This window comes from Sciurus vulgaris, assembly GCF_902686455.1.
Source record: "Sciurus vulgaris genome assembly, chromosome: 2".
NCBI lineage: Eukaryota > Metazoa > Chordata > Mammalia > Rodentia > Sciuridae > Sciurus > Sciurus vulgaris.
Genome location: NC_136462.1, coordinates 56,745,987 through 56,773,980, shown reverse-complemented (window position 1 = coordinate 56,773,980; position 27,994 = coordinate 56,745,987). Strand labels below are relative to the sequence as shown.

Here is a 27,994-nt window from a genome sequence, read left to right as displayed (position 1 = left end):
CCACTACTAACTAATATAAGACTTTTATCTTTAGGTGGACTGTGAAGGAAAAGTTGTTGAATGCACTCAATATAAATGTATATTTCAAATTTATACTAGAGAATTTACTCTTTCAAAATATTTAACACTGGTTTCTCACCAAGCCCCATGGTAAATATGCCTACTCAACTACTAATTGAAATTCTTTGTAAAATCTCTTGATTATAATATCCATTACTGGTGTATGATATTATAATTCTTCTTGAGTTAATATCCTTTAAGAGTGAAAGTTTAGTTTCTTTATTAAACGAAACAAATATCAGGAAAGTATAGCAATAAATAGCCTTAAAGATATATCAAAGTGCCTACATGCATTCTACTGTCATGCATAACTAATTGAAACAAATATTTAAAAATTAGAAAAATAAATAATCTTTAAAAAGTAATATTTGGGGCTGGGTGTGGTCATGCGCACCTGTAATCCCAGCCACTTGGGAGGCTGAGGTAGGAGGATGGAGAGTTCAAAGTCATCCTCAGTAAAAGTAAGGCGCTAAGCAACTCAGTGAGACCCTGTCTCTAAATAAAATACAAAACAGAATGTGACTCAGTGATTGAGAGCCCCTGAGTTCAATCCCCAGTAAACCTTCCCCTACCAAAAAAAAAAAAAAACAGTAATAACTGCAAGCTCACTTGTTGCTGATCTCTTGTTTATAAGATAGTCAAGTCTCTATTTTTGCCCTATGTATGATGGTAGATAGTGTGTTAGATAATAGACAATTTGATTTGGTTTTGGAATAGATTAATGGATCAGTTTTTTTAGACTTAGTGATAATGCAGTACAATTCGATGAGTCATTTCCTGTGACAGTCTTCTCATGAATGAAGAATGAGCCATGTGTTAAAAAGGTTGGCAGTTATAGCTGGAGATATAGCTCAGTTGGTAGAGTGCTCATAAATACAAGGCCCTGGGTTCAATCTCCAGCACTGCAAAAAAAAAAAAAAAAAAGTGGGAAGTTTAGAAGATGAACTAATGGTAGTAGCCATTATTTTTCATGCTTCTTTACTGCCTAATTATCTAAAAGTTTATTGAGTTAATAAAAGAATAGAAAATATGTTATCTGAGTATTGAACAACTATAAATCAAATGTTTATGGAATTATTTTTTTCATTGTAGGTCAGACATATTTCCAACATTCGGATCAAAACCTTGTCCAACAAGACTTTCTTCTGCAAAGAATAAAAACTCTCATATTGCTGAACAAGCCCCAGTGCAGGTATTCTATGAATGTTTTATAAACATGATTTATAAAATGTATGATTTTTAAAATGATGTAAAAAATGATAGCAGGTAATTTCAGATTTAGAATTTTTGTTGTTATCTATTACAAGTAAATCATTTAAAACTCCTTAAAAGGCTATTTAGGCAAGGGTAAATGTTACATTATTTTTGAAAGAAAAATATTTATCTATCTGAATCATTAATTTCTTTCTAAGTCCATAGGTATACCTATGCCTGGCTCCCCCACCCAGACACTTTAAAATTTAGTTGTTATGAATTGATACCTGACTGTCAGAATTTTGAGAGCTTTTAGATGATTCTAATGCACAATATAGAAAACCACCGGCCATCACAAAATAAAATTTCCTTTAAAAACAGTATTTGCCTAGTTACTAGTTATTACAAGTAATTTTTTTTGTTTGTTTGTTTCTTTGTTTTTTGTTTTTTGTTCTTGTTTTTGTTTGTACTTGGGAGTGAGCCCATGGGTGAGCTACATCCCTAGTCCTTTTTATTTCTTTATTTTAAGACTGGGTCTTGTTAAGTTTCCAGGTTGGCATCAAACTTATAGTCCTCCTGCCTCAGCCTCCCAAGTCACTGGGATTACAGGCATGTGCCACTGTACCTGGCTAAAATTTATTTTTAAAATGAACTTGTGTTTCATGTGGATACACATGAACTAGGTATGTTCATATGTGTGTTTTGTTAAGAATTTTGTGAACTAACTTGGAAATCTCTAATTTTTTATAATATCACTTTTCAGGAAAAAAATTAACAATTAGTTATTAGTTTGAAAATATTTGGACTCTGATCTATCTGGAGTGGAAACTGCATGTCATTCTTTATGATTAAAAAAAACCATTGAATTATAAATGAATTTTAACAAATTATATTTATTTTCATACAATCTCAGTGCTAAAATGCTAAAATGTTTAACTTTGAAGATACTTCTCCTTTAATTACCTTTCTAAACAGCTGTACATAAATATGATCATTTACTAAGATTTTTAACTTCTTGCCCTTAAATATGTCCTGATTTTATCTCCTTTTCTTCCGTCTTACTACTTGTCCTCATTCCTTAACATACTTAGCCTCCTAAGTTTTCTCCCTAGTTTCAGTTTAATTCACTTATAGTCCATTCCCCACAATGCAGAACTGACTATATTGGCCAACCAAAGTCCTTTAGGACATTCTTCAGTGAACTGGTTCCTGCACACCTATCCTATCTCATTTTTCACTTTCCTCTCTATATCTCATGCTCCAGATAAATCAGACTACCTTCAGTTGTGTTTCCCATCTTTGCACTTGCACATATTATTTCTTCTGCATGATATGTGGAATCTACACCACATCCTTTTCAGCAGTAAAAGAAGCTCATTTGTTTTTATTCTGGGAAGCCTTCCCTAATTTATAAACAAGATTGACTATTACCTCTTTGTGATACATTTTGCACTGACATCTTTTATAATGGTTTTGGAGTTATTTTATTTTCCTTCTACTCTCAGATTCTTGATTCCCAGAGAGTAGTTCCCTCTGATTACCTACCTCAGACCTGTCATATCATGAATGCCGGACTTAGCCAAGTGTGCTTAGTTTACTGGTTTGCACAAAGCTAGTGGTCAACAAAGAGGTAACTACTCTACACATAAGATCAGTGTATATGTTTGAAAGACCCCAGCTAAATCCCAAACTGATATTTAATAATAATAATATTCACACTTTATATAAAAAAATGCTTTGAAACTTTTCCTCATTTTAAATATATTTAAGATCAAAGAGACATCTGATTGCTTTATTATATCTAATTTGCAAAAATGGAACTATCTTTTGGAAGAGTAGCTTTGAATTTGGAAAAGAGTACATTTAAAACCTGGATTTGGGCTGCAGCTGTAGCTCAGAGGTAGAGCATTTGCCTAGCATGTGTGAATCTCTGGGTTTGATCCTCAGCACCATATAAAAATAAATAAATAAAATAAAAGACCACTGACAACTGCAACTAAAAAATATTTTAAACAATAAAAAATTTAAAAAGTAAAAAACAAAAACAAACAAAAAACCCCTGAATTTGAATTCCCCTCTGATGCTAATTGTAGGACCCTGGGATTCATTTAATAGAGTGATTGGTTCTATAGTAGTATATACTTCTAATGTAGTATTCAGGGTTCCCCAAACTTGCCTAATATTTAGTGTTTTTCAAACTTGTTTAATCTTAGGAATCACCAGGGTACATGCAACACATGTAGCTTCTGAGACCTCATCTCATACCTAATGAATTCATCATCTTGTTTAGAATCTGTGCTTTTAACAAGTAATAGGAATTTCTAGGATCATATTTTGGAAGCATTGCCATCATTGAATTCACTGAGATATTCTTAAATTTAACATTCTCTCAAACTGTTAAATTGCTAGTAGTTTAAAATTTTATAAATTTGGGTTTGTTGTTTTCTGTAAACAAGTGATTCCTGCAAGTTTATTTTGGCTTCAGTGGCAAAACATAAAAATAATAATGCCCAGAATAAAGACCATTTGAAGATTGTTGTAGTCAATTTTTTTACTGCTGTGACTAAATGATCTGACCAGCACAATTATAGAGGAGGAAAGGTTTATTTGAGGGCTCACGGTTTCAAAGGTCTTAGTCTATAGAAGGCTGGTTCCATTCCTTAGGGCTCAAGGTGAGGCAGAACATCATGATGGAAGAGTGTGCAGAGGGAAGCAGCTGGCATCATTAGGAATCAGAGACTCCACTCTCCAGATACAAAATATATACCCCACAGCCACGTTCCAATTCCCACCTTCTCCAGCTACACCCTATCACATCAGTTAATCCCATCAGGGATTAATTCACTGATTTTGTTAAGACTCTTACAACCCAATCATCTCTCCTCTGAACCTTCCTGCATTGTCTCACATGTGAGCTCTTGGGGGACACCTCACATTCAAAGCATAACAAAGGTAAAAATGAAAACGTCAATTATGTAAAAATCCTAAATCCAGTCTGTCTTTACGACAGTGTTTCCACCAAAGACTTCCACACATATTATACAAAAATTTACTGTAAATTATGCTAAAATTTTCTGAATGATGTTAGAGTAAACTTTTCCCAAACCGGTAATATAGTCTATTAATAGAAAGCATTTCCACCCAAAACCAGAATCTTTATAAGTCTTGCTTTGTGGACTGTCAAAATTAAGAATTTAGAGTTATCTACATTAATTCTAGAAGTTATCTATTATTTAATATCAGATATTTTTGAAGCTTATTTTTGTGAACTGACCTGATACCGTCTAATTCCACAGTTCTTTCTAGCCCAGCTGCCATCAGTTACCTCTTCTCTCCACCATCCTGTTTTTTGTTTTAAAATATTTTTTAGTTATTGATGGCTGTTATTTATTTATTTATATATGGTGCTAAAAATGGAACCCAGTGCTTCACAGATGCCAGGCAAGCACTTTATAACTGAACCACAAGCTCAGCCCCACTATCCTGTTTTTAAAAAAATAACATTTTAAAAAACAATCTTTTATTATTTCTCAATGATTTATGGACAAGCTACATATAAAAATGAACTGTGAATCAAGAAATATTGCTCAGGGCTGGGGAGATAGTTCAGTTGGTAGAGTGCTTGCCTTGCAAGCATAAGGCCCTGGGTTAGATCCCCAGCATCGAAAAAAAAATATGTATATATATAGCTTAGACAGTTTGTGGTTGTAAGAGCTGAAAAGCATTAATGTAGAGTGGTTAGTTTAAACAAATGTAGATTTAAAGTTTTATTATTTTTTAGAAGGAATAGAAGAGAGTTTTGTTTTAATTTTTAATTAGGGATATAATAATACTTAGGTATTTATGATATTCTAGGTAGGTACTATGCTGTTTTCTTACTTTAACCCAGATGACAGCTCTAGAAAAGTTTTACTGTTATCTCCATTTCACATAGAAGGTTAAGTGTCTTATCCAGGTTCCTCGGCAGTGGAATCTTTAAGTGGCAGGGCTATGATTTAAAACCAGGAAGCCAGGGCTGGGGAGATAGCTCAGTCAGTAGAGTGCTTGCCTTGTAAGCACAAGGCCCTGGGTTCGATCCCCAGCACCCAAAATAAATAAATAAATAAATAAATAAAACTAGGAAGCCATTATTCCAGATACTGAATTCTTAATCACTATGTATTTCCCTGCCTCACAAACCAGACCAATACAGATCCATTACATGGAAATAGGAGAAAAGAAAGGAATGAAGAATACAGGCATTTTTCAGGTCACTGTTTTAAAATTCTGGATAACAAAAAAAATTTTAATGTAAAGTTAAATGGATTTTTTTTTGGTAGTACTGGGGATTAAAAACAGTGGCACTGTACCACTGAGCTACATCCCCAACTCTTTTTTAAGTTTTATTTTGGAACAGGGATTCATGAAGTTGCTGAGGCTGGTCTTTAACTTGTGATCCTTTTGCCTTAGCTTCCTCTGTCACTGGGATTACAGTCATGCACCACCATGCCCAGTAAAAGTGTCTTTTAAGTATTAAATGCTTGTCATATTTTTAAACATATATATTATCAAGTATAACATTTTATATTTCATTGCAATTTTAAAACGTATTTTAAGAAATATTGTATAACTTATAATAGTTTTATCTCTCAGTAAGATTTAAAAAGTATTACATGATTTAAAATGTGATAAAATTTTTAAATTATTATAATTTCTAGTATGTTACTAGCCTTTTTAAAAGGTTAAAGGCAAGATAGATTTAGAGAGATTTGTACCTATTATATAACGTTACCTAAATTATTTAAATAAATAATTATTTTATTTCATAGGGATTACAACATCCAATGTAAGCATAATTGGCCAACGTATGAACTATGGGCTTACATGTGGTGATTTCGAGGATGATAGGTCACATGACATTTTACCTAGTGCTTTAAAAATGCAAAATAAGGAAAACCCAAGACATAAGCATACAAAAGGTTAGTAAATTTCATGACGAATTAATTTTTAAAAATATGATATCGCTACATCAGAATTCTCCCTAAACATGCCAATAAAGAAAAAATTAACTGAGAATTCTCACTTTTGAGGTTTTCATTTTACTCTTCTGTTGATGCACTGCTTAAGTAATTTTGAAGAATAGAAGGATTCACAGGTTTGTGTTGGTTTATGAACTTGCCTAAGGTACCAGTGAAGGGAAAGGACTGCCCATGAGTTAAAACTAGGGAATCCTTCCTGACTTCTACCCCAAGTACCCACACGTCCTCTCTGTCTCACACACACATAATTTTTTATAAGACATTTTTCCACTCAAATAAGGTGGAGGCAATCATGTGAGTAAATTACTCCCAAATGTCTAGTTAGGTTGTAACCATGGAGTAAAACTGTGGCAACAAGAATGTAATTTCCCTGTGGTCGAACCTGGGAAAGAGCTTCTTTGTTACCACTAACCATTTGTTAGCAATTGTGTTTTTAAATTAATGACTAGTACATCCAGGACTACTTTATCCATTTCTTAAGAGATTCTGATACAAACTGCATGTTAAAAATTACCTTTAGGGTACAAAAGAAGTGATTTTAAGGTTGTAAATATTTTAATAGAGTAATTAGAAATCCTCTGTATTTAAACCTAGTAATCTAAAATAACTAAGTACCGGGCTGTCATTTTTTTCTGTAGTAACTGTGGTCATGATAAGATCAACTTCTGTACTTTATTTCTGATAATCTTTAATCATTTACATGCAGGTAATCAGGCATGTTAGGACATGTTTTTTGTGTGTGTGGCATATTGTATGAGAACGTGATTATAAACTTTTCCTTTTTTTTGTAAATTTCTTAAAATTTAAGATATAATTTAGCATTTGTTGTGTGTGGCAGCAAAAAGTTGTTTATTACCTTTATAAATAGAGTTATAGGATTTTTCATATTTACTTACATATTTTATTTTTCATGTAAATAAAATCAAAGACAAAAATACTTAAGTAACTCATACTAAAAAAGATACTCATTAAATTTTTTAATAGCAAACATGTTCAAAACCAAACTTCTAGACCAGTTCTTCTTCCATAGCATTGCTGATTTCCTAGTTGTGGAGACATAAAACTTTATAGTCATAATTGTCTATTTCTCCTTACCTCTATGTTTAGGCAGTAGTCCATCCTATCATTTCTTCTCAGCCTAATTTTATCTCAGCCATGGTGTGATTTGGCCATCTGCTACCTCTTCCTATAAAATTACAGTACCTTTGAGTCAGATTTGTCTCTAATCTTTACCCCTTTTTAATTCAGACTGCATACGCTTCCAGAATCATCTTTCTAAAATACAGTGATCATCTCTTCCATATTGAAAATCTTGAGTGGTTCCCTGTTAACCATAGAATATAGTTCCTATTCTATAGCATAACTTTTAAGACTCATAATCAGATGGGCACAGTGGCATATGCCTGTAATTCCAGCAGCATTCAATCCCTGGTACCAAAAGAAAAAAAAAAAAAAAGAAAAAAAAAAAAGACCTATAATCATGTTGCCTCTGTTTAACTTTTTTGCTTTTCCTTACCATTCCTCTTTTCATGCCCTATACTCTAGCATTCTTAATACTATAGCTTTTCTTACTTTGGAATTACAAAGCCTATATGCCCTATCCAACTCTTAATGTGTTCAGTTCATGTCTACTATTGACTATTGGCTTAAAAGCTACTTCTTTAGAAGCTTTTGCTTACTTTTTTAGTCTGAAATAGTCTTCTTTCCTCTCTTCACTCACATTACCTTCTAATTAATTATTTATGTATATTTTATATCTTCCACATTAAATTATGTTTCTTATGAGTAATAATATTATCCTTATATTTTCAATATGCTTTGCATAGAAATCTGTTCATTTGCCATATATGAAATTAATGAAATGGTGATCAGCCAGTTAAAACCAATAGTGTAGAAGTGGGCAAAATCACTCAAAAAGTGCATGCTCAAATAATCAGGTAAAAGTAAATAATGAGTACAGTGTTGAACAGAATACAAAGATTTCCAAAAGAAATATTGGCAATATGTAGCCAAATAATTTTTTTTATGGTATTGGGGATTAAGCTCAGGGCACTTTACCACTAAGTTATACCCGCTGCCCTTTCTGTTTTTTTATTCTGAGACAGGGTCTTGCTAAGTTGCTGAGTCTGGCCCAGTACTTGTGATCCTACTCACTCATCCTTCAGAGTCACTGGGATTACAGGCAGGTGCTACTGCACCTGGCTTCAAATGGAAGAAACGTCAGGCCAGGTGTGGTGGCACACACCTGTAATTCCATCAGCTTGGGAGGCTGAGGCAGGAGGATTGAGAGTTCAAAGCCACCCTCAGCGAAACTGAGGCGCTAAGTAACTCAGTGAGACCCCGTCTCTAAACAAAATACAAAATAGGGCTGGGGATGTGGCTCAGTGGTCAGGTGCCCCTTGCCAAGTCATATGAGTTCAACCCCTGGTACCCACTCCCCCAAAAATAAAGAAATCTCAGACTTTTTTAAAGTTAGCTCTTAGAACCACCTTTTCCTTTTCCCATTCCTTTTCTCTTTTGGCATTCGCTTTGAACATGCCCATTTTCTACATAATATCCTGGAGTCCAGTTAATGACTTGAGAAAGTAATTAGTGATGGATGCTTAGAGTATTAGCAACCATGAGTTAATATGTTCTCTTTCTGTATTTGAATGAATTAGAAATGACAAAAGATTATATGAGGATATTTGTGTGCAAAGAAGCCTTTAAACACATTTTTCTTTACCTTTAGAATTGAGACAATAAGGAATATTTCTTTTAAAATTTCTTTTTAGAAGAAAATACAGTGTAAAAAAAAGCACATTAAAATTGTCAGCTTATCTTAGAAATGAAGTTCAAACTTAATGTGTCCTTATTTTCTCCTTATGAGACTTATCTAATTATTCAATTATTTTTTGACAATATATGTGTGTGTGAACACATATATTGTATTAGTGGACTATTGAGCAAATTGTTTCATTTACTAAGATTTTTGCATCCCTTTGTCACAGAACATTTGTGTGTGTGTGTGTGTGTGTGTGTGTGTGTGTGTGTATGCTAGTCAATGTTTCTGTTAGCTGGTATGTGGTATAAGAGTGTACACTCATATTGGTTATTCCAAATTACTTAAGAAGAAATATGTGGGACTGGGGATGTAGCTCAGTGGTAGAGCACTTGACTAGCTGTGTAAAACCTTCAGTTAGATTCCCCAGCACCATGGAAAAAAAAAAAAGAATATGTGGAAAATGATCACCTACATGGGTTTCTTTCTTTAATCTCTGCTATGTTCATACAAAACCAGAGCAAGCCTATTAGACTTAGCAGATTAGCAAAACAGTTTATGTACCTAAATTTTAAAAAATCAGTTATTTGGTTACATTTACCAATTAAATATATCAAAAACAGTTAACTGCTTTTCTTAACTAGACCCTAAATTAATTTCATTTTGCTTTTCATTTTTTTCTGCTTTGATACATATATCTAATTTATATTTATTGAATACTTACTCTGTGACAAGTACTATACTAGGCTTCAGGAAAGAATGATAATCAAAACTGGACATAGGTCCTATCCCATGGAGCTTACAATTTAGTAGGAGAAAGAATAATTAAGTAAATAATGAGAAACTGAGATAAAAGTTAACCTAGAAAAGTACAGATTGCTGTGAGATTGACTTGCTCTGCTTTAGGATATTAAATTATTTCCTTCATGATTATTCTCTCATACTGTGATTATTTGCATGTTTTTCTCCCACTGTTAAACCTGCTATGTGTAAATTCCTTAAGGGAAGAAGGATTTCTTTTCTTTCTGGTGGCTAGTGCATACTAGGTATTCTTATTCTAATTATAAATATTTATTGAATTAACATTATGATTAAATAAATTATAAATTTTTTGTATGTAATAAGTTTTCAATTTTAAAAGATCATGTTATAATATCCTAAAATACTATGTACTAAGTAAGCCTTTTTTTTTTTTCATTGTTTTTTCTTTCTTTTTTAGGATTTTCAAGGTCATCAGCAAATTTACAGCAAATTTCCACTTTTGACTTCACATCCACAAATACCTTATCAGAAGATTCAGTTGTAGTTGTTGGAAAAGGTATTTCAGAGTTATTTAGCTTTTTAATAGTTTGTGTTCTTCAGACATAAGCAAAGCATGTCAATGAACAATAGAGAGTAATTCAAGTATTAAATAGAACTTTTTAAGTTATTAAATTGAGGATTGGGTTTGTGGCTCAGTGGTTAAGTGTTTGTCTGTCACATGAAGGACCCTGGGTTCAACCCGCAGCACTGCAAAACAAAAACAAATAAAACGAGTTATTAAATGGAAAGAATTTAAAGTCAGTACTTTTCTTCTCATTTCTATTCTCTTACCAAATTATAGTAAATTCATGTCAAAATTTTCAGAAAGATATTATGTGACAGCTGTAGACAAGGTACTTCTAAGACAGTTTTAGGGTAGCTATGAGAATTTTGGCATAATTTAAATTCAGATGGCAGTCTTTATTTATCAGCTTAGTGAACAGTATAATTTATCTCCCATAGAGTCTAGACAAATCAAAATTAAATCCTGTTGTATTTTTTATGGGGCTAGGAGAACTTTTAACAACATAATTGCCAATATCTTTTTCAAATTAATTTATTTTAAACTGAAAAATGTGTCATATGCTTTGGGGGCATATGTCTTTTTGTTCAACATAATGAAATAGAATAAAAGAATAAAATTCTTGGAAATATTTTCTCATTTCTTTGCTTGATAGTCTCATAAGAATAATTTAAGACCCCTCTCAGATCATCTGCAACCTATTCTTGCAGACTTACTTCCTGTTATTCCTCTGTTTGCCTTGTACCCATGCACAAAGTTCAGCTCTGCATCTAAATATTCCCATCTCATAGCATTCGCTATCTTCTTATTTGTCTCCCCAAATCCAGTATGTCTTCCAATCCCAGCTTAAATCCACACTTCTTGAAATTGTTGTAAATACCCAGAATTCACCTTCCTATGAATTCTGCACTTGTCAGTATGCAGTTCTCATTTGATAGTATCATGAACTATTTTCTGTCACCTCTTATATTATTGTCCTGTTAGGGTATTTATTTATTTGTATATTTATAATTGTTTAACATGTCTTTCTTATTATATTGTTTGCTTGTTGAATGCAAGAGTCTTGTCTCAAACTTTGTTATCCAGAGTGCCATTACATAAATACTTAATGATATTCAATGGTTGGTTGATTGCAGGTGTATTTGGAAGTCCAAATTCAGCACCAGCAACCTGCAGCCAGCCAGTAATATCTTCTGTGGAAAATGGGGATACATTTTCAATTAAACAAAGTATTGAACCACCATCAGGGATATATGGAAGAGCAGTCCAACAAAGTATTCCATCATATCTTGATATTGAAAATGACAAAGATGTAAGGTTATTTACTAATCATGAGGATTCCTTAGCATGTGTTTCTTCCTACAGTTTGTCATTGTTTTGTGCATATCAGCTATGGGGCAGTATAAGTATTTAATTAGAAATTTTTAAATCTTGGTGTAATTGAGATTTCTGATCCTTAATCATTTATATACTAGATTGTTCTCCTTTCCTACTAAGTAAATGTGTTCTCATTCTAGTGATAAAGTATACTATAACATACTTTATATACATATAAAATGTATGTATATATTTAACATTTTTCTGATATTTTCAAGTAGCAACAGACTGATATCCTTAGGCACAAATGTATTTGGATATTATCACTATGTTAGATATCAGGATTCCTAAAATAAAGACTGAGAAATATATAGTTAATTTTGTAGAAATATTTAATATACATATATAGTTATCTGAGATGAAGATATTTTAAATGTCAAACTCCCTGAATACTTCCAGATATTTCAACTTTTTCATGCAGACTAAAGTTTCTATTTCAAAATCTACTTATGACAAAATGAGACCAAAGAGAAAAGAAGAAAAAGAACTTTTTGACATTAAAGATTGTGAAAAGAAGGACCAGAATCCCTGGGAACGAATGAAACATATAGGAACTGAGAAAATAGCATCTGAAAGTAAGTGGAATTTGCTTTTTGGAGTGTTTTTGTCTCTAGTAATACTCTAAAGCTGCTATAATACAGTTTTAACTAAGGATGCTTTATGAGTAAGAATGGCCTTTATTGACCCATAACACTGAAATTTGTAAGCCCCAGTAACTTCTATTATAATAAAAGCTAGTCCTTTCTCATGAAAAAAAAAATCATTTTGTTCCCTTCTAGACTTAAATATTTTTGGAGATGAAGTGAGAATATCAAAATAGAGTTCCCCTTTAGAAAATATTGCCTCAGTCCTCCATAGAAGGGAGGGTCCAGTTTAAAATTATCACTGTGTTTAGTGTTTTCAGATTAGGATAGGTTACTTATTTAAATATAAAGAGTAATATTGTTAATGCTTGTTAAGATGAAGAGACCACATGTGATCCAGGGCATCTGTGAGAGAAAGAGCACTGAACCAAAAGTCAGTTGACAGATCTAGATTCCTAACTATCAGTTCTGCCTCTGATTAACTATGAGATCAGGAAACAGACCTTAATTTTCTGTACCTATAAATATCTGAATTAGCTCAAAGGTCCAGATTATCTCAAGGAAATATTTCTTTTTTACTAAAGAGTGGTATCCAACTTTAAAAGTAATTGAGATAGTGAAGCTGCTGGTATATTAGAGCATCATCAAAAAAGGCATTGTATTTATCGTATATTCAGGCTGTCATTGAGTACCACTATGTTTTGTGCTTAGGTAAGAGTAATCTCCACATTTCCTGAACTGTTTTTAAAACCACTGAATAGATCTTAAATATAATAACAACTAGGAAAAAAATCATAGATTGGGCTGAGGTTGTGGCTTAGTGATGAAGTGCTTGCCTACCACATGTGAAGTACTGGTTTTGATACTCAGCACAACGTAAAAATAAATAGATAAAGATATTGTGTCCATCTACAACTAAAAGAAAAAAGAATTTTAAAAAAATTAAAAATATTAAAATGAAAAATTCTATGAACTGTAGTAAATATTAAGGATTAGTGCTTAGTTGTTATTTTGTTAAATATTAAAGAATAAACTGTGTGAACTATAACAAACATTCTTAAATTTATGTTGGTTCTGAAGCCTCAATAGCAATAATAATACAGGAAAAAGTAAGTATGTAAATGAAATAGAAGACATATTTTTAAGATAAAAATAAGAGATTTATACAAGATGAGTGTCAGGTTCTTCCTTAGCGTGTGTTTCTTTTATAATGCAAGAAGCGTAGAAAACTTTTTGAAATTCTGCATTCTCGGTGCTAATCATTGTTGAAACTATGCTCAGTGAGAGGTTTTGGTGGCGATTAAATATGGCCATACAACGTTAAATGTAGGCATTTGTGAAATTAAGCCTGTTAAGCATTCTTAGATAATCTCATTGTTTGCTAATCTCATAAAACCCAGGGAGAGAAAAATTTTGAAGACATCTTACCCATCTAAGCCTATGTTAAGAGTATGGGTGGAGGGACTAGTAGTAGGAGTAGTACAAGTAGTAATACATCATAAATTTGGGAGTACTCATTTTTACTAGAGACAGCAACTACTTTTGTGATTTTTGGCCATAATGTAAACTGCTTTACAAGTTAGATTTCTGAGAAGTATCAGAAGAATGCTTTCTTGGAGTCACTCTTATATTATTTAAACATAAGATTATACTTACAAAATTTTTGTGTAGATTACCCAAATTTAAATGTTAAACTCTATTTATAGTTATAAACATATTGGCAAAAATAAATTCTAAGAGCAAAATTGTAAACATAGATGTCTTCATTTAAGAAGCTTCCTATCTGTAGATTAGGCTACTCACCAAAGTGTGGTCCATAAAAATGAATTGTTTATTATTCATCTGTGACAAGCTAAAAAAAAAACCTATTTAGTTTTTAAAACTATTTTAACTATTGGGACATTGTCACAGTGCTTTTATTATATAAAAGTATCAGTTTCAGGCTGAAGATGTAGCTCAATTGGTAAAGTGCTTGCCTCGCATGCACAAGGCCCTGGGTTCAATCCCCAGCACCACAAAAAAAAAAAAAAAGTATCAGTCTGCAACAGAGTGGAAATTTAAAAAAATAGTTAGCTTGAGTAGCACTGCTTTAGATTGATATTCTTTGTGCCTTCCTTTTCTGGAATAATATTTGTTTTGTTTCACTTTTTTCAGGTGAAAATGAAGTAAACATAGATAATAGTACTTGACGTTGATATAACCAAAAGGTTGAAAATTGGGTATTTGTCTGCATCTCTGCCTAATAAGTTATTCTCTCATGAGAATGGGAGTGGAGTAGAAATAGGAAAGGAATTCTTAAAACTTTAGCATTTGTTTCTTCTCCTATAATGCAGGATTAATAATAAATATTACATAGAATTCTTTAATGAATTAAATGAAGTAATATAAATGAAGCACTTAGCATAGTACCAAGCAAGATTTCATAAATGATAGTTAGTAGTACTATTTGTATTTGCTATTCTTTCAGGGCAGTGATATACCAAAGCTGGAGGATTTTATTTATACATTTCAATCTTATATATGAGGCCTAATGAGGGTACATCTGAACCATCAGCAAACAAAATGGGTCTATTTATTATATTCTTTAATGGACACACCATCTTGCTCATATGCGATTTACTCTAGCAAAGACTGGAACTAATTTTAATCTCCATAGCAATCCAAAACATCATATTTATCCTTTTTATCAGGTGTGTTATCAATATTTTGAAAGCAGTCTATCAACCGCATTATATAAAACCATAAGGAATAATGGACCTCAGTCTAAGTCTTGCCATTGCAGTTGTTAGCATTGAGGCCTCAATCAAATTTCTTAGCCTATAGAAAACTCAATTATTTTCTTAGCTGTAAAATAAAGATAATGAGTGTGTCCTCTTCAGCTTTATTGAGATAATTAAATGCAGTAAAGCTTGTAAACACAAGGTCTAGAACCAAAGTACTTAATAAATGTTAGCTAATATCATTAATGTTGCCTTTGGATTTTAAATGACTGATAGAAACTTTGAATATGTAATTAGTATACAACATTAAGAGAAATTTCTTATGTTTGTGATTTCCTTTAACATTTTCTCACAAATAATATGGTTAAATTGTCTTTTATGATAGCCATTTTAGCCTAATATTTCTTCTTTAAAAATATCTCAACATGGAAAAAGAACCCGTAAATCTTTACCCACTGACAAAAAGCCATTCTACTTGATTTTTTTTTTTTTTTTTCCTAATACATCCACTGCACATGTCTTACGTTGGGCAGTGCTCTCTGGGTATTACCTTGAGCACTGACACATCTAGAACATTGCATTACATTTGGAAAAAGCTTGGTGAATGTCTGAAGTGAAAGACGATTTATGATTTGTTATAGACCATTAATACTATACCAATAGAGAAAAATAAAATTCTAAATATAGATGCCAAGTAACTTATTTTCTAATGATCAGTTGTATAGCAAAGCAGGTATATAGACACATTTTTACAAAATGATATCATATTTATTCTTTTAGCTCTTAAAGCTAGACTATTATGACTCATGATTGAAAACTACTTATTTATTTATATTAAATGGAATTTATTAGTAATTTTCAATATTAAAAAGTTTTAAATAGCTTTGCTTTCTGGGTATTACAGTTTTATTAAAGAATAAACTAGTAGTACTAGTTTTTTCTTTTCTTTCTTTTTTTTTTTTTTTCCCAGTACCAGGAATTGAACCCAGGGTGCTCTACCACTGAGCTACATCTCCAGGCCTTTTTAAAATTTTATTTTGAGACAGGGTCTTACTAAGTTGTAGAGGCTGGCCTTGAACTTGTAATCCTTCTACCTCAGACTTCTGAGTAACTGGGATTTTAGGCATGCACCACCACATCTGGCTAGTGCTACTAGTTTCTGTAAGAAATATTTATAACATCTGGTATACATCTATAATCCCAACTGCTTGGGAGGTTGAGATAGGAGGATCACAAGTCTGAGGTTAGCCAGAGCAAATTAGGGAGACCCTGCCTCAAATTTAAAACATAAAAACTAGACTGGAAAAAAAAAAAAAAAAAAAAAAAAACTAGACTGGGATATAGCTCAGTGGTAGAGCACCCTAGGTTTAATTCCCAGTACCAAAAAAAAGAAAGAGAAAGAAAAAAAGATAGCTCCATAACATCTGTAGTAAGAATACCATTTGATTTGTGTCCTATGTATCAATTTTCTATTTTGTTTGTGGGAATAGATATATTCTTGGTCTCTTACACTTTATTTAATGTTTTGTTTTAGCTGAAGCATCTCCTGGAGCCATTCCACAGTATAAAGAAAGGATGCCTTCTGTTACTCATAGTCCAGAAATAATGGATTCATCAGAACTACGGCCATTTTCCAAACCAGAAATAGCCCTGACAGAAGCCCTCAGGCTTTTAGCCGATGAGGATTGGTAGGTTAATCATCCTTAACTTAAAACTAAGTTCCAAAAGGTTTTTGTAAATTTTTATTTAAAACCTCAAAACATATTTCTTATTTACATAGTCTTAGAAAGTATTATTTTAATTTCTGGGTCTCTGAGTCTTTTGAATTTATTAATATAACTGAACTCTGGCCCTAATATAACTGTATTACCAATTACATTAAAACTTGTATCAGGGGGCTGGGGAGATAGCTCAGTCGGTAGAGTGCTTGCCTTGTAAGCACAAGGCCCTGGGTTAGATCCCCAGCACCCCAAAAAAAAAAAAAAAAAACTTGTATCAGGGACATAGGTTAGTTTTATTATGTATTACACAAACCCTTTGATATTGGATTATAAATCTCACCATTTCTCAATTTATTTCTTTGTGAAATATAAACTGTAACAATCCTGAAAATACTTATGTGCTCTTACCACAATTGCCACCCGGCCAGCTCAGCCATTAACTCAAAGGAGGCAAAAAGATAATGGCAATATATATCCTACTTGTTCAGGTAGAGCATCCACTAGCCACTGCCTTTGTCTTGTTTTCTCCCCTATCCTTCAGTATCTCTCACAGTCCCATCCTATACCTCATCATTAGTTTTGCCTTTGCTAGATCATATTTATCAACATAAAAAGGTGCTGTAGATAGGACAGGACTATAGTTCAGTGGTAGAGCATGGGCAAGGCTCTAGGTTTGATATCCCTAGTACCAAAAGAAGAAAAAGAAAGTGTGCTATATATTTATATCTCCTATTTAAAAACAAACTACCTACCCAAACTGCACATCTTTATCCCATTTCTCCCCCCAACCCACACTTTTTTTAACTAAAAGTCCTCAAAAGAACTGACTCTTTGTCTACTTTTTCACTTCCTTTTCTCTTCTCAGTCTATAATTGACTTTTCACCACCTCCACCATGCCACCTTCTCTAAGATGGCAAAAGTGACCATTTTGCTGAATCTATTCTGTTAATTAATTGGTCTTCCTCTTACTTCACCTTTCAGCAACATTTCACACAGTTAACATTCCCTTTTTCTTGACATACTTCCTTTCATGTTGTCTTGTAAAAATCAGTCTTCTGATTCTTTTCCTGTTTTAGTGCTTTCTTTTGTTTATTGTTTTTAGATATACATGAAAGTAGGGTATATTTAGACATATTTATAATTCATGAGTTGCAACCCATTATAATTTTGATTCCATTCTTGTGGTTGAACATGATGTGGAGTTACAGTGGTTGGGTATTCATATATGAGCATAGGAAAGTTATGTCCAATTCATTCTACTGTCATTCCTATTCCCATCTCCCCTCCCTTCCCTTTATTCCCCTTTTCTAACCCAATAAACTTCTGTACTTCCTTTTTTTTTGTTTGTTTGACTTCAAAATTTACGCATGCCAAAATTCACAAATTATCAGTGGAATTCAATCCACTGGTGTTCTCAAGTCTACATTCATTGTGTGTATCAGGAACAGTCTTTTACTGACAATCATTTTTCTTAAAGAGTACTTAGTAAATATATTAGATATCAGATGTCTCTATTGTGTGTTGTCAACTCTGTTGTAGTGCAAAAATAGCCTTAGGCAATATGAAAATGAATGAGCGTGTAATGTGTTCCTATAAAACTTACAAAAATTTTACTCATAAAAACTTATTTTAAAAAGCATACTAGAACTAGATTTGATCCATGAAATTATTTTATTGAGTCCAATAGCTTTAAATTCCATCCATTCTCTTATTTCTTATAAATATGCATCTAGATCCCTGGTATTTTCCTGAACTGTACACTCAAGAAGTAACCCAGGCCAGGCTTGGTGATTCAGGCCTTTAATACCAGCAACTGAGGAGACTGAGGCAAGAGGATTGCAAGTTTAAGGCCAACTTCAGCAAGTTAGGAAGACTGTCTCAAAAATTTTAAAGGGGGGTGGTTCTGGGGAATATAGCTTGGTAGTAGATCATCCTTAGGTTCAAACCCCAATACAGCTGGAAAAAAGAAAGAAAGAAAGAGAGAGAGAAGTAGTAACTGCCTGTTTTGACACTCTTGCTTGGATGCCAGTGTATATCTTCAACTTAATTTATCTATAAAAGAACTTCTGAAGTTTACTTCCTGCCAAGATGGATTAGCAGGTAGTAGATTTACCCTCGGAATTGAAAGAACTTTAAAAAGAAAAGCATACAAAATATATGCAAAAGTGGTTTTCAAGATATTGCTCACAAGGCAATGAAAGTTATCCCTGAGAGATAGGAAGTAAGCAAGATGGCCCTATTTTTGTTCCAGCTTACTTCCTGGAGAAAGTTTTCAGGTCACTGTTCAAAGCGGGGAAAAACAGACAAATACCAATAGAGGTGGGATGGAACTGGGAAATTTGGGAATCTTAGGTGACTAGAGTTTGCCGAACAGAATATCAGAGATATGAGAGGCCAGGACACAAACCGCTCAAAAAATTAGAAGGAATAATCCCTGTAGCATATACAAGACCAAGAATATATCTATTCCCACAAACAAAATAGAAAATTTCATAATTCACAGGCTATGGAGTAGAATATTCAGGAAGGTTTGCTTTATTAGTGCAATAAACCCTGCACTAAAGTTCTATTTGGTCCCACCTAACAAAACTTAAAAATAAGACCTGAGATCAAATTGTGTCCAGTTTCAGAAAAAAGCTCAAGAATATTTTAGGGGCTGGGGAGATAGCTTAGTTGGTAGAGTCACTGGGTTCGATCCCCAGCACCACCAAAAAAAAAAAGAATATTTGAGGAGTATAAAAATAAATAAAGTGAAATTTACACTGTCTGACATCCAAAAAAAAACTTCCAAGCATGCAAAGAATCGGGCAAATCCAAACCCATAGAAAGAAGACAAAAAACTAACAAAACAAGTCTAAAAATGGCACAGATAATAGATTTAAGACAAATACATTATAACTAAAGTTCTATTCCAAATGTTAAGCTAAAGGAAAGACTGAGGAAATAAAGACATATAAAATGTTTAAGAAACTCAAACCTAATATCTTCAATTAAAAACAATGTCTGAAATAAAAAGTGACCTACATACATTAATGGAAGATTAGATATTGTAGAAAAAAGAATGGTGAATATGAAAGCATAGTCATGGAAATTAACCAAAGTGAAGTAAAATAAAAAAGACTAAAAAGAAACGAACAACAACAACAACAACAAAAAATCAGTGAACTGTGGGACAACTTAAAGCAGCCTAATGTAAGTCTATCCAGAGTTGCCAGATAGAACAGAAAAGACTGCTTGAGCCAGGCATGGTGGTACACACCTACAATCCCAGCTTCTTGGGCTGGGGATGTAGCTCATTGGTAGAGCTCCCCTGGGTTGAATACCCAATCCTGGAAAAAAAAAAATTCTTTTTTTGAAGGAAAAAACTGGTCAAAATGTGTCCAAATTTGATGAAAACTTTTAACCCAGAGATCAAAGAAGTTCAAGTAGAAGAACATGGAAAGAACTATATCCTATGACATATATCAATCAAATTACTCAAAGTGATCGATGGAGAATATCTTAAAAGCAGTCAGAAAGAAAAGACACATAGAGAAACAAACATAGCAGACTACTAATAAATATCCTTACACACATACAAAAAAGAAAAACAAAAAACCAAGGGAATGAGATCTTTACAGAGAGGAAAAAACTGACAACCTAGGTTATCATTACTAGTAAAAATATCTTCCAAAAATAAAAGTACTGAAAAATAGGAATTTTTAGACCTATGGAAGTATTTCATCACCAACAAGACCTGCACGATAAGAAAGGTTGAAGGAAGGTCACTGGGAAAAAGGAAAATAATGTCAGATGGAAATCTGAGTTAATACTAAGCAAGGAATAGCATGGGAACGAGAACTTATATGGATAAATATAGAAGTCTTTTCTTATAATTTAAATGTATTTAAAAGGTAGTTGACTTTAAATAAATAACAGTTGTGGGGTTTATAACACATAGAAATAAAATGGATAACAGTAATACAAAGGTCTAAAAGGGAGAAATGGAAGTATTGTTCTAGGTTTCATACATGTGAAATAATATATCACTTCAAAGTAGATGTTGGTCTAAGTTAGAACATGTACTATATACTCATAAGCAACCCCTACACTGTCACATCAGTTGTAGTTGGTATGGCAACAAAAGAGGTAAAATGTAATTTTAAAAATATTCAAAAGTATCAGGCAAAAAGGGCAAAAGGATCAAAGATGAGAGAAATTAAAAAAAAAAAAAAAACGCAAGATAGTAGAGTTAAAGGAAACCATATAACTATGATCACATTAAATGTAAATGTGCTGTGGCGGGTCTGTAATCCCAGTGGTGTGGGAGGATCATGAGTTCAACTCAGTGAGACCCTGTTTCTAAATAAAATACAAAATACAAACACAAAATATGGCTGAGAATGTGGCTCAGTGGTGAAGTGCCCGTAAGTTCAATCTCCGGTACCCCCCACCCCGCCCCAAAAAAAAAAAAGCCAAAAAATGAACTAAATGCCGTAATGAGATTGAATTTTAAAATAAAAGCAGGACTCAACTATATGCTACTTGTAAAAAGTTTACTTTAGATACATAGGATAGACACAAACAGGTTAATGAGAGACACAAAGGACTGGGGATATAACTCAAGTGGCAGAGTGCTTGCCTTTCATGCTCCAAGGTCCTGGATTCAATTCCCAGCACCACCACCAAAAAAAAAAAAAACGCACACACACCAAGCCCTACATTATGCTAACACAAAAACATAGTTTATATTTCTGTGCTAATATCAATGTATATTTTAAAGCAAAGAACATTAACAGCCATATTTTATAGTGTTTGTAACAAATTGCCATAAACTCAGAAGCTTCAAACAACACACATTATTTTATTTTTATTATTATTATTATTTAACAAATTTATTATCTCACAGCTTCCAGGGTCAAGAGTTCAGACATAGTTAACTGAATCCTCTGCTCAGGTCTTCACTAGACTGAAATCAAGGTTTTTACCTGGGGTTGCAATATCATCTCCCAGTCCTCTTCTGAGCTAAAGTTCATTGGTTGGAGAATTCACTCCTATGGCTGTGAGACTGAGGTCCTCATTTTCTAGCTAGCTATTCGCCATGAACTCTCGCAGTCTCTGGAGGTCAACCTTACATACTTATCATATAAAGCATATGCTCTCAATATGGCAGTTTACTTGTTTGATTCTATTGATTGATTGATACCAGAGATTGAATCCAGGAGTTATTGACCACTGAGCCATATCCCTAACCCTTTTTATTTTTTATTTTGAGCCAGGGTCTCACTAAGTTGCTAAGGGCCCTGCTAAGTTGCTGAGGCTGACCTCAAACTTGCAATGCTCCTGCCTCAGCCTCCCCAAAACTTCCCGAACCAGTGGAATTACAGGCATACACTACCATACCCAGTAGCACTGTACTTGTTGAAAGCCAGGAGGAGAATCTTTGCTTCCACCTCTTATCTTTTTTAAGAGATCACTTGATAAAGTAAAGCCTATCCTGAATAATTTCCCTTTTGATTATTTCCACGTCAACTGATTAGAGACCTTAATTACATCTGCAAATCCCCTTTTCCATCTAACTTAGTTTAATTATGAGAGGTGATATTCCACTGTATGTACCCTCACAGAGAGGGTATTATATAGTTTACATATCGGGGGCAGAAATTATGGGTACATCTTAGAATTCTAATTGTCTAGCCACATCCAGACTAAAGTGGGTCATTTTATAATGATGAAGGGGTTAATACATCAAGGACATAGCAACCCTGAACCAAATACCAAATAAAAGAGCTTCGAAATATATTAAGTAAAAATTGACAGAAATACAAGGAGAAATAAACAAATCCACAGTTATAGTTAGAACCTTTAACAACTTATTGATAGAATAGTAGACAGAAAATCATTAAGCATGTAGAAAACTTGGACACTTTTGACCGATTTGACATAATCAACATTTGTAGAACACTCTACCTAAAACAACAAAATTCAGCAACTATTTTGTTCTTGCTGGTCACAAATCACCAGTTTAAGTGATCCTCCCAAGTATTGGGACTGTAGGCACACGCCACTTTGCCAAACTAAACACATACTTTAAAAAGAATTATACAAATTTTGTTTTCTGGGATTAAATTAGAAATTAGTACCAGATACCTAGATAATCCCCAAATATTTGGGAACTAAGATTCATGAATAACCTGTGGGTAGGAGAGAAATCAAAAACAAAAATAGAAAATATTTTAAATTTAACAAAATAAAGAATGAGAGAAGGCGGATATCGAGGAGCGGCTGGGTGGGCACCATGGCCGGAATCACCACCGTCGAGGCGGTGAAGCGCAAGATACAGGTTCTGCAGCAGCAAGCTGATGATGCTGAGGAGAGGGCTGAGCGCCTCCAACGGGAAGTTGAGGGAGAAAGGCGGGCCGGGAACAGGCTGAGGCTGAGGTCGCCTCCTTGAACCGTAGGATCCAACTAGTTGAAGAGGAGCTGGACCGTGCTCAGGAGCGTCTAGCTACTGCCCTGCAAAAGCTGGAGGAAGCAGAAAAAGCTGCTGATGAGAGTGAGAGAGGTATGAAGGTTATTGAAAACCGGGCCCTAAAAGATGAAGAAAAGATGGAACTCCAGGAAATCCAACTCAAAGAAGCTAAGCACATTGCAGAAGAAGCAGATAGGAAGTATGAAGAGGTGGCTCGTAAGTTAGTGATTATTGAAGGAGACTTGGAACACACAGAGGAACGAGCTGAGCTGGCAGAGTCCCGTTGCCGAGAGATGGATGAGCAGATCAGACTGATGGACCAGAACCTGAAGTGTCTGAGTGCTGCTGAAGAAAAGTACTCTCAAAAAGAAGACAAATATGAGGAAGAAATAAAGATTCTTACTGATAAACTCAAGGAGGCAGAGACCCGTGCTGAGTTTGCTGAGAGATCAGTAGCCAAACTGGAAAAGACAATTGATGATTTGGAAGATAAGCTGAAATGCACCAAAGAGGAGCACCTCTGTACACAAAGGATGCTGGACCAGACTCTGCTTGACCTGAATGAGATGTAGAGCTCCCCAGTCCCGCCCTGCTGCTGCTCCTCCCTCTGACCCTGACTTCGCCTGAGGCCAGCCAGCCTGAAGCTGACCTTGAAACTGAGGGCTGATCTTTAACTGGAAGGCTGCTTTCTCCTTTCAACACCCCCTCTACCCCCACCCCCTTGTCTTTTTCACCAAACTGTCTCTGCCTCTTCCCAGAGATTCCAGCTGGGCTAAAGGCTGAGCACTTTTGGGAACAACATTTAAGGGAATGTGAGCACAACGCAAAGTGTCTTTAAAAGCATGTTGTGATGTACACATTTTGTAATTACTTTTTTTGTTGTTACAGTAACCATTTGTAAAACATTCCAAATAATTTCATAGCTCTGAAGCAGCAACCTAATTCCTTTCTCACTTTTGGAAGGTAACTTTCCAGCCTAATCCCTATTGCCCTCTCTGTAGAGAAGGAAAAGAGGAATGGGCCTGCCTTACTGAAAGCCAAACAGAGCCCAGGGAAAGACTGTACTATGGGAAACCTCATTGCTCTGTGCAAAGTACCAGCCAAACCAGAAAGGTGATTCCAAGAGGAGTTAGCCAAATAACAAAAACCGTGCTATTCAGGTTTTGTTTTGTTTTTAGCTTTAAGGTATCTTTAGACAACTTTATTCTTATTTTTTACTTATTATTATTATTATTATTTTTTCATCAGAAATGACCAAATTAAGATGGTGAGACCTCTGAGACCTTTTGTTTTTGTGGTGCTGGGGATTGAACCCAGGGCCTCTTGCATGTTCCTCAAATGCTCTACCATTGAGCCATACATATCCTTAGCCCTGAGACCAAATTTTTCTCCCATCTCTACCCCCTTGCAGGTGTTCACAGAATGGATTATGGGCCCCTTAATCTTGAGGTGACCACTTAATTGCTCTCCTGTCTCCTTGAAAAAAAAGAAAGAAAGAAAAAAAGAAAATTATGTTTTTGCCACTGATTTAGCCATATGAAACTCATCTCATCACCCTTTTCTGGGTCTGAAGCTGCTGTATCTAAAAGTGCCATCTCATTGTGCTTTGTATCAGTCAGTGCTAGAGAATCTTGAATAGCTCGTGTACAAAACTTTTTAAATTTTATATTATTTTGAAACTTTGCATCTTTGGGGCTGGGGTACCTGGCCACCCCATCTGGCTGTGAGAGTCCTGCAGTCTGGGCTGGCAGTGTGCTGATCTTTCAACGTTTCTTTCACAACCCAATCCCCACTTTTAGATGAGGTTTCTGTGAGGTCTGTTAGGTATACATCCTGCAGCTTATTGGCTTAAAATGTACTCTCCTTTGTTGTGGTCTCTTTGGGGCCAGTTGGGAGAAAGAGAAACCAATAGTGCGACTGTTTTGATACTGAATATTGACAAGTGTCTTTTTGAAATAAAGACCCAGTCCCTCCAAAAAAATAAAAATAAAAAAAATAAAGAATGATGCAAATCAAAATTCATAGGATGCAACTAAATTAGAAGAGTTCTGTATCAATAGCCTTAGCTTTCACTCTAAGACACTGGAAACAGAAGAGCAAATGACATCCAAATTATGCAAAGAAGGGAAGTAATAAAAATCAATAAGATAGAAAATAGTTTAAAAATAGAGGAAACTGGAATCAAATGCAGATTCTTGGAGAAGATAAATAAAATTGATAAGTTTCTGTTCAATCTAATCAAGAAAAAAATAGGAAGAAACAAATTTCCAACATCAGAAAAGAAAGAACATTGTACTGGGCACGGTAGCACACACCTGTTAAGACTCAGGAGGCTGAGGCAGGAAGATGGCAAGTTCAAAGCCAGCCTCAGCAATTTAGCAAGGCCCTGAGCAACTTAGTGAGACCCTATCTCAAAAATAAAAAGTTCTAGGGGCTGGGGATATAGCTCAGTTGGTAGAGTGCTTCCCTTGCATGCACAAAACCCTGGGTTCAATCCCCAGTACCACCCAAATAAATAAGTAAAATGTTCTGGGGATGTGGCTCAGTGGTAAACCCCTCTGGGTTACATCCTTGATGGTACCAAAAAAAAAAAAAAAAAAAAAAAAAAGAGAGAGAAAATCAATACTGATTATAAAAAAAAAAATACTAATTATATAGCTGCTTAAAAAGATAAAAGGACTATGTTAAATAGCTCTATGCTTATAAATTCATCAACTTAGGTGAATGGAAAAATTCCTTGAAAGACACTACCAAAACTCAAGCAAAAATGAATAGCTTGTATAACTCATATCTATGAAGGAAATTGAATTTTAGTTTAAAATATTTTGACAAGGAAGACTCTAGGTTCAGATGGTTTTACTCGTAAATTATACCAAATTTTTTTTTTTAATTTTTCAGCCACCAGTTATTTATTTGCTATCTGATTCCTTCTTGATTCCACTTTCTATTTTCTGATTATGTGTATAGAATTGGGTCGTTTCTGCATCTAAACAGTTAACTGTTGTATGCTTATCTAAAACATGAAATATTTGAGACAGAGAGCAACTACATAGGTTTATTCCTACCACCTTTGATTCTTGGTCTTTTCTCCATAATGTGTTCAGAGAATTTAAATGCTTTTAAAAATGACCACAAGCATTATTACCAAGAAAACTCTTCTTGGCTCATATTCTTCAAGCACACAAGATAGAATATATCACAGTATAAATATTATACCTAAATCACAGCTGAATCCACACCTTCTTATTGGTATCCACCTACTGTTCCTCTGGCTGGTTCGGTTACATAATGAAAAACAAATCTAAGTTATAGAGGGCTGAGGATATAGCTCAGTTGGTAGAGCACTTGTCTCACAAGCACAAAGCCCTGGGTTCAATTCCCAGCACCACAAAAACAAACAAATAAGTTGTAGAAACAACAAATAGTGGTTTTTCTGCTCTGGAGTCATATATTCAGCAATGAGCTATCAGGTGGTAAATTTTCGTGTGTGTGTGTGTGTGTGTGTGTGTGTGTGTGTGTGTGTGTGTGTGTGTGTGTGTATGTGTCTCTAAGGATTGAACCCAGGGATGCTCAACTGCTGAGCCACACCCAACACTTTTTTCTTATTTTTAATTTTGAGACAGGGTCTTACTAAATTGCAAAGCTGGCCTTGAATTTGTGATCCTCCTGTGTCAGCTCTGAGATCTGGGATTATTGGCATGCACCACCACACCATGCCCAACTCTTCTTTCATTCCCGTTTTACAGTTTCTTTCAACTTTTGTTTGTCATTCCTTTCTCTTTCTCTATTTTTCATAAGGAATATGACATTCATGCTAGGGGAGAAATGTTCCTTTATGAGTTATCAGTAGTGGTTTGCGGTCTTCAAAGATCCTTGCATGTTTTTTATTGAGATTCCTAAATAGTAAGGGAGGAAAACAGATAAATGCTCCTTACTGACAACATTCCATACATTAAAAAAAAAAAGAAGATATTTGAGATCCTTTTACCATTGAACCCCATTTAATAAATGATTCTGTCATTTCTTTTTCCCACAGGGAGAAGAAAATTGAGGGACTGAATTTTATTAGATGTTTAGCTGCTTTTCATTCCGAGATATTGAACACAAAGTTGCATGAAACAAATTTTGCTGTAGTTCAAGAGGTAACATTTTTCAGATAAGGATAGTATAAATAACAAAGAATAAATGTATCATACTTACTTGACCTTTAAAATTTTTAACAACTCTGTACTGAGTAGGCCTGTCTGTAAACTAGTCCATGACTAACTTTGCAACATTTAAAAGAAACTGATTAGATTTTTTTAGGATGTAAGATAATGCACACTAAAATGCCACTACTTTCATACTAAAATTCATTTCAAAGTCATTATTGCTGATTTTCTTACAGAATATTTATTTTTTCCAAAATATTTTGAAAAAAATTTAGGTGAAAAATTTACGCTCTGGAGTTTCTCGTGCTGCTGTGGTTTGTTTAAGTGATCTTTTCACTTATCTGAAAAAGAGTATGGATCAAGAACTAGATACTACAGTAAAAGTTTTGTTGCACAAAGCTGGAGAATCAAATACATTTATAAGAGAAGATGTGGACAAAGCATTGAGAGCTATGGTTAATAATGTAACTCCTACACGCGCAGTTATTTCTCTTATCAATGGAGGACAAAGGTAATGCAATAATCTTGACATGTCCTTAAACTAAAAATGAAAATATTTGCAATTCTGGATGTAGAGAGGAAAAAAGCAAATTTCAGTACTATTTCAGTAAAAAACCTTTGAATAATTCCTA

General features: G+C 34.1%; 1 protein-coding gene and 1 pseudogene across 2 annotated transcripts in view; both read left to right on the top strand.

The window, feature by feature from the left end:
* TOGARAM1 (TOG array regulator of axonemal microtubules 1) overlaps nt 1–27,994 on the top strand; it is a 120,422-nt gene that overhangs the window by 78,406 nt on the left and 14,022 nt on the right. The window contains 9 exon segments of the mRNA XM_079126038.1: nt 1,153–1,252; nt 6,063; nt 6,066–6,212; nt 10,253–10,351; nt 11,494–11,669; nt 12,156–12,309; nt 16,573–16,726; nt 27,248–27,353; nt 27,638–27,873. Of these exon segments, the coding sequence (XP_078982164.1) occupies nt 1,153–1,252; nt 6,063; nt 6,066–6,212; nt 10,253–10,351; nt 11,494–11,669; nt 12,156–12,309; nt 16,573–16,726; nt 27,248–27,353; nt 27,638–27,873 (1,173 nt within the window).
* On the top strand, nt 23,008–24,483 carry LOC306655075 (tropomyosin alpha-3 chain-like; annotated as a pseudogene). The gene has a single exon. The product of its transcript is annotated as a tropomyosin alpha-3 chain-like (transcript).